Source organism: Pimephales promelas, chromosome 3, assembly GCF_988280905.1.
Source record: "Pimephales promelas chromosome 3, fPimPro1.hap1.1, whole genome shotgun sequence".
NCBI lineage: Eukaryota > Metazoa > Chordata > Actinopteri > Cypriniformes > Leuciscidae > Pimephales > Pimephales promelas.
In genome coordinates this window covers 17,963,459-17,971,492 of record NC_142771.1, presented here as the reverse complement: position 1 = coordinate 17,971,492, position 8,034 = coordinate 17,963,459, and the positions used below count along the sequence as shown (strand labels likewise).

At 34.6% G+C, this 8,034-nt stretch overlaps 2 protein-coding genes across 2 annotated transcripts; both read right to left on the bottom strand.

Annotated features, from left to right (window-relative positions):
* Nucleotides 1–645: 645 nt before the first annotated feature.
* Nucleotides 646–2,145, bottom strand: ifnphi2 (interferon phi 2). The gene is made up of 5 exons (XM_039687673.2): nt 1,910–2,145; nt 1,731–1,817; nt 1,460–1,606; nt 1,270–1,368; nt 646–1,172 (listed from the first exon to the last, which is right to left on the bottom strand). The coding sequence occupies exons 1-5, from the start codon at nt 2,036–2,038 to the stop codon at nt 1,083–1,085; spliced, it is 552 nt and encodes a 183-aa protein (XP_039543607.1). The 5' UTR covers nt 2,039–2,145; the 3' UTR covers nt 646–1,082.
* Nucleotides 2,146–4,698: 2,553 nt separating this feature from the next.
* ifnphi1 (interferon phi 1) lies at nt 4,699–7,712 on the bottom strand. Its single transcript, XM_039687672.2, has 5 exons — nt 7,159–7,712; nt 6,539–6,607; nt 6,247–6,402; nt 5,621–5,713; nt 4,699–5,466 (listed from the first exon to the last, which is right to left on the bottom strand). Exons 1-5 carry the CDS (start codon nt 7,285–7,287, stop codon nt 5,362–5,364), a joined length of 552 nt encoding a protein of 183 aa, XP_039543606.2. The 5' UTR covers nt 7,288–7,712; the 3' UTR covers nt 4,699–5,361.
* Between the last annotated feature and the right edge of the window lie 322 nt (nt 7,713–8,034).

The window sequence follows — 8,034 nt, the reverse complement described above, 5'->3', positions numbered from 1 at the left end:
AGTAAATGGTGACAGAATGTTTTGTTTATTACGTCATTTACTCAACCTCAAGTTGTTTCAAACCTGTATGAATTTCTTTCTTCTGCTGAACATAAAATATATTTTGATGGACCCCATTGACATCCAAATGGAAGTCAATGGCGTCCATCAACTGTTTGATTAGCAACATTCTTAAAAATATCTTCTTTTGTGTTCAACATAGGAAAGAAACTCATACATGTTTGGAACAACGTGAGAGTGAACTACTTTACCCTTTAATAGGGGGAGCTAGACATTGTTTGCACCACTTACCTTTTTTCAAGAGTGCTATAATTGTAGGCCTATCTTTTAAACTAAAAATAATAACGTATACTTTCAGTGTACTGTTTATGTACTGACAAGTAGCCTATACTTGCAGTATAAACTATAGGCTACTACATACAGTATATTTAATTGTACTTTCGTAAATATTGTGTGTGAAATGTGTGTTACTCAATCAATTTAACTTTTTGTTTATCGAACTGTTATAGAAAAGCATTTTTACAGTTGCAATCTGTCTGAATATCCGCTTTAATTTTACAGCAATAGGCCTACAGCATGATGTGTATTGCTGTTCAGTTGTAAGATGCATCTTGTAAATTGTAGCTACTCGGAGATAAACTTGTCTTCAGTGTTTTATTGAGTGTTCAGTATTTGAATTCACATTCATGTGTACACAAAGCAGCTTTACAGAAAATGCATGTTTACATTACATTTTAGAGTGATGTTGTCAGGAGACTGTGTAGCCTAAATGTAGCTATTTCACAAATTAAAAAGTTAGCTAACCATAAAGTATACATTTTAGGCTGAAAAATTGAGGCAATGAACAGCCCATTCTCACCCCCAAGGTGACCATGCTTCAATATCTGACGCTTTAGGTGCCCTTTAGCGTCAGTAATATTGAAGCGTCAAATATTGAAGCATGGTCAAAGGTGACGCCTTGGGGTGAGAATGCGTTGCAATGAACGGTTTACAAATCAATCAAGTAATCAAATACATAAATAAATAAATACATAAATAAATACATAAATAAATAAATAAATAGTCAGTCAGTCCACGGAAAACTACACTTTGAATGATTTAAGCTGGAGGATGACGTTGAGAACACGCAGGAGCTCCTTTCTAACCACCTCCCACGCGCAGACACTCTGCTCCTGATTGAGGGAAACAGACAGCAATTAATAAACAGGCTGTGGGATGACATCACAGTATTAATTTTTGCGTTGCCTACTGAAATCTGATTTAATGTACCGTGCTTCTGAGCAGAGTGGCCAGTTTATCAAAGTAGGTTTTCAGAGCACCCTCTCTTGCTGGAAAATCATCCACGGGTCTGTGTGTTCTCCCCATAATCTACACACGGATGAGAAATATGACATAATTACAGCAATCTTCATATATCCATCTATAATAGCCTATGCAAATAAATGTTTTTCGAACTTACACATTTGTTATCGGAAATTAAACGGTAAACTATGTTCTGGAAATGCTCCACTTTCTCCTGGTTCCAGGACTCTGGATAACTCTCGTTAGCAAACAGGAAGTCAATGTGCTCCATGATTTTATACATTGCCTTTTCTACACCGATTTTCTGAAAATTAAACATACAACAGTTAGAATATGTATGCAGTCTTCATCAAGAAGGCTATTCCTCAAACATTTAGGCTAGACAATCAAGGAGTTAATATTCCTGGAATAAATATTGATGTGTTTACCTGATTGGAGCCATTTGGTTGCAGTGCAGATTTCGGGAAGGGTATTTCTACGTTTTCTTTCAAGCATTCACGAGGAAAAAGACCCCCCTATGAGAAAAGACACATAGGGACATGGCTAGGTCAGGCAGGGAAAGGATATAAAAAGAACAAATGGAAAAAAAGAGAGAAACTCAACTTACCATATTCTCAAGTAGATTGTGAGTTGTTTTCACAAGTGTCCGCCGCATGATGCACTTTGTTGGCATTGAACAAATTTGCGAGAAAAAAAGAAATAGACTAAATAAAGCGATACATTTCCAAAGTGCCATTTTGTATTTTGTGCGAATAAAAATCAGAATGATGAGGCTGATTGTCCAAGTCAAAAAATTAAAGTAGCTTTAAAATAGCACTGATTCACAAACTGTGCTGAAACTTATTGAAAGACTCTTGCTGAAGATATGGATGGCAATTGATGGTTTTATACTAAAACAGAGTGATGAATGGAAAGAATAGGCTAATCGTATCTGGAAGTTTTGCAAACCGCAGCGCTTCTCTTTTTGTTTCCCGCTGCGCAACTCTCTCCTGTACTGTGGAGGTTAAGAGGATGTGGTCTATCTATCTATCTATCTATCTATCTATCTATCTATCTATCTATCTATCTATCTATCTATCTATCTATCTGTCTATCTATCTATCTATCTATCTATCTGTCTATCTGTCTATCTATCTATCTATCTATCTATCTATCTATCTATCTATCTATCTATCTATCTATCTATCTATCTATCATCTATCTATCTATCTATCTATCTATCTATCTATCTATCTATCTATCTATCTATCTATCTATCTATCTATCTATCTATCTATCTATCTATCTATCTATCTATCTATCATCATCATCTGTCGGTCTGTCTGCCTGTCCAAGAAGTTTCACTTTGAACAATATTTCTGAACTATATATGCCACCTTTTTGATATTTAATGCATTTGTGACATATAATTATTTTTTGTAATGAATCAATTAGTACTACTAGGCTATGTTCTCGGTATTTTATCATGAAAACTTAGAACGATCAAGAAATGTTTTGAATAAATTAGTTCTTTGGATTCATCTCTGGTTTTCTTGTAGGGCAACCAAAAACAGACCACAAATGGGCTACAAATTTGTGCTTAAAAAAAAAAATTAGCTGTTGAGTTTCACGTTGAAGAAAAAAAAAACGTTCGCCCCCGCTTTTTATTTTTATTAGGCTATATACCGTAATTGTTTTAATTACAGTTGGCATGTTTTTATTTTATCTCATTATCCATATCTTTCATTGTAACCAGGAGACCGATGGGTGGTAGATTACGTAGCCATTTTCACTTTTCACTTTTCACTCTCAACTCGAAAAAAGCTGCTGGGCAAGTCCCATTGCTTTCAATGAATGGACGGTTGATTTCTTTTCTTTCATAAAATTGATGAGAACAAAATCATTTTCTCAGATAGCCTAATGGGAAAAGGAAGCACCCTAGGTGTTACAAAAACCCACATCAGTTAATCATAACTGCCAACGATCCACCGCAGCATATAGCCTAGTTCCGAGGCGCACAGACCACACGAGCATTTACACCCAGGAGCTCGCGCTCTATGAATTCAATTCTGCCAATTCAGCCCGTGCATGTGGCAGGTTGTGTTCCACTTAAAACTAATAATGAGTGTGCGTTTTATTAATAATACCAACACCGTCATCATTCAAAAGTGGAATATTCCATCTTCACCGGTGTTAACGTACGAAGCGCAATTACTTGAAATTAGATTCATTTAGCCTCTGCTGATGAGTAAGCAAGGTAGACTATTTGGAAAAAAAAAACAGTAAATATCATTAGCCTATGTGCTTGCTCATCATTATAGAACTGAGCATGAGACCAACTGATTTAAAAAAAAAAATGGTTTCCTTTGAATGCATCATAATGGAATTGTTGAAATAGTTTAATGAGACAAACAAAAACCCTAAAAAAAAAATAAATAGAATACCTAGCCTAAAGATTGCGTTTTATGCTATGGATATGGTGGAGTGTTGTAGGCTGACTAATTTTGTTAGTCAATTGTCTTGTACTTAAATAGGCCAATATAAAAATGTATAGGCTAATTGTCAATCGTCTAAAGTGAATAAATGCTTCAAGATAATCACTTTATATAGCCTACATATTTCCTACACTTAAAATAGATGGTAAAGAAACAATTTTCACAATGAATTAAAAGAACCGACAAGTAACACGCCGAATTTAATGTGAAATTGCGAAGTATAGGCTAACGACTGAAATATAAACGTAGTAGGCCTATAGGCTAGCCTACTTAATCTTTGTTTTATTTAAAGCAGGGAAAAATAACGTTAGTTTAAAGCCCATTAAAAACAAAACAAAAAAAAAACCTTGAAGCACCATTGTGATTAAGTGTGAAACATTAATGCGTCCTAGTAGGCCTATACGCAGTCGCACCAAAAAAATCTAGGCCTAATTCTTCTTCAACAGTTCAAATTTATTCGTAAAATGTAAACTCTGTAATCAGTTAGGCTGCTTATTGCATTCCAAAACCTGTATGACTTTATTTTAGATGTTTCGGTTGTTTTTGACGCTCATATGGAGGAAAAAAACAAAACAAAACAAGACGAAATATCTTCTTTTGTGTTTCACAGAAGAAGGTTTATTTGGTGATACAGATGTGACTTTGGCGCCCCCGTACGAGAAAAGCACTAATCTGTTGCATATGCAATTTCTGCACCTCCGTGTCCATCATAGTGAAACGTTTGACGTATTTTAAGAAGAATTTGCATTCTACACATGTCTGGAAATTAGAATAAAAAATGGGTTTGCATTTTGATGCCATATAGGCAAAACTTTTTAAATACCTCAAAAAACATTTTCAATCTCCAAAGAACCATACTAGAAAAGTATAGTACAAGTTAGGGAATTATTTAGTAAACCAAATGAAAGAAACATTATTTATAATAACTTATTTTTATTTGAAAGTACAAAAATGTTGTGATCAAACAGATCAAATAAATAAATAACTTTGAAAGTACAAAAACATTTTGAGAGCAAACAGATCAAATAAATAAATTTATAAATAACTATAAAAACAGTACAAATGAGAACAGTAAATATCCTGGGATACAAAAATTGCACAATTTAAATTAAATTAAGTATAATAAATACCAGAAACAATCACAAACACATAACAACTGACTCACAGTTAATAAATAAGGCTACAGGTGATTTGAATTGCATAGCTTGCTTGTTTCTTTTATAACATTTGTTCAGATTCAGAAAAGAAAATCTGAGAATTGTTTAGGCACAGAGGCCTATTTACACCACAATAAAACATAAATAAATAAAACTAAAATTTTCACAGGAATTCCACAGGTAAGCAAAATAATTAGCTTGCTTGATCCAAATACTTCAAGTTTTCATAGAAAAAAACTAACTAAACACCAGCCATTAGGCAAAACATACAACTCTAGGCTACCTTCATTGCAATGAAATACAATCATGTAAATGAATACATTTGTTACATTCGATTTTTTTTCCGAGTTTTTGGTTGCAAGGCATTGTTTGCAGTAACTTGTCAACACTCCAACACCACTATCACAAGCAATTCTTTAACTCATCTGTTAAACTTTTAGAGAGGACGTGGCATTGCTTGCGATGATGTCCATCCTCTGAAGGTGATGTCTCACAGCTCTCCGGATCAGCTCCCATGCCTGAGCGCTATATTCCTGAAAACACAAGAGGCACAGCTTTAGCTGAGTACAGCTGACTACAGTTTATATGGAAGGAAATCATTCCTTTTACTCTTTATAAAGTAACATTAGAGCAAATATGATATGCCTCTTATGGTACGCAGATAATGTAATATGCGATCAAACTTACTTTTTTCTTTAGAATCTTCTTTAATTTCCTGAAGTGCCTTTTTATCTTAATCTCGTAGGACTCCTTATGTGATGGATGGTGGTATCGAGCCACCTGAAAAAAAATCCATAAAACGTAAACAATTAGCAAAAATAACATTAATGACAAACTTAACATGATGAAAAATACCTCTACAGGGTCTATATACTTCTACACTCATATATTTTCGACAGTCTCCAAATCTCATTTAAACACATTCATTGAATAGTTAGTTCATTCAGCCTTTTTATCTGTAGGATTAATGCAAAATTCTGTTCGAACTTTGCAACTACATGTTACCTAACTCTCATTAGAGTATTAGTAGACAGTCTGCTTAATATCTGCCAACTCTTTATTGTGATGTTCCTCCAACAAACCTTCTACTAACTATAAGTAACTTTGCAACTACATGTCAACTTATTCTAATCCTAACCCTACCATTCTACTAATACTCCACTAAGTATTAGTAGAATGCAACGTTATAGTCAACTGAATGTGTTAAAGGGACAATCCAAATAAAGTGGAACCTGATAATCTCTTCGATTTAAAATGTAGGATAATATCCAATTCATTAAAACAGTTTCCATGCACTTTCACACAAGACTTACACATTCTTTAAGTTCCGACGACTGCCTGTTCAGGTTAGATAGGAAACGGTCGACAGTCTTTAGGTTCCATTGTGCTGCGTTCATGTCCTCCCTGGCATCCATGATTCGGATGATATGTTCTAAGGTCAGGACAAGAAACTTAACCTGGTCCTCCACCTGCAAGGAGACATAACGCCGGATTATGAACATTGTATGCAAGATTTTCTCTGATAACTCAAGTGTTATTTATATGGGATGAAATGTTTTGCACTCTGTTCAAGTGCTGTTAAAGGAGGAGAAAAGTTCTGCAAACCTTAGCGTTGTCTATCCAGTTGTACAGTTGCCCTGGAAATGGCACCCTGATATCAGGATAGTTTCCACCCTATAAGACAGAGTACAATTAGTATTTTTTCATATATATATACCACATGCTGAATATTTGACATTGCTGTTACACATCAACCTACAAAAACGAAAACTTTAAGTGCTGTCTTAAATTTTCTATAAAATCAAAGTGGTGCAAACCCGCAGTGGTTAGTGCATTGCACGTGTGGCAACCACGTTATATTACGAATGATGATTAGAACATGTAGAAATAGAAACTTATCAAATAGTGTTGACAACAGAAATTTTTGTGACAAAAATGAAGGTTAGAAGCAAAGATGTAACATAAAGGCAAATCAGTGACAACATTCCACAATAGCAAAACATTGCATAGTATTTCAAATAGTTGTGCATGATTCTGTAAGGTTGAGTTAACAATTTTTATAGGTTATTTTTAAGAAAAAAAGTAACAAATCTGTTGCATAAATCGTTGAAAAAGTATTTAAATGAAAGTTGCAATGCTGTCTAATATAGAACTAACGTCACTGTCACTATTGTATTCTAACAATTCAAAAATAAAGCCTAAAGATTTTAAGTGTAGCTACTTACCATTTCCTTAAGGAGAGTCAGAGAATCTCTGCTTATCCTCCTGTATTGGCCGAGCCATTCGCAAGCTGAGCATTTACTCTGCAGAGTAAAAAATAGCACAAACATATACGTCCACATTTGAGTCTTCATCTTTGAATGAATGCAGTAGTATTCTACACTGTCGCTCGAGAGAATGTTGCAGGTACATGGTGCAGTGTCTGGGATTTATTCTGGAGTTTGGAAAGCAAAATCTAAAGCGGGCATTCCCGCTTAGGCCTAGCCTACTTTCACTTTCGTGCATACAGGCTATATCACGCAATATAGCCTATAGCCTGTAGCCTGGTCTGCTTTAATTGATCAAAAATACTTTTAAAAGTTATTAATTTTGTATTTAGAAAAGACAACGGTAGAAATGATATGTAGTTAATACTCTTATTAACTAGACTAGAGTCTAGTCTAGTCTAGCCTACTCTTTAACAGTCTTTGGCTTAGACACCAACGCAAAAAGCACATAAACTTACGTGCAATACAATAATCAATGCTATTAGCAAGTTAAATTAAAGCAATCCCACGGTTCGAAATAATTACCTGATTCCAAAGTATTACGAGCTCCAGTTTGCAGTTTCCAAACTGAGAGATGGTCTGCGGGCTTCACTTTCTGTTTGAGACGTGATGTCACGCATTACGCAACGTCAACGTGTTGACGTAACCTCAAGCTCTCACTGAGACTTCACCCTTTCTCATGGTGCAATACAATGTAATTTCACTTCGTTTGTAATTTCACATCTCAACATTTACTTTCAAAAAACATTTAAAAGCATTTTTGTTTGTTTTTGTTTTAGAAAAAGGTATATATTTAAGAATTAATCCATTATATTTATATAATGGACATATAGT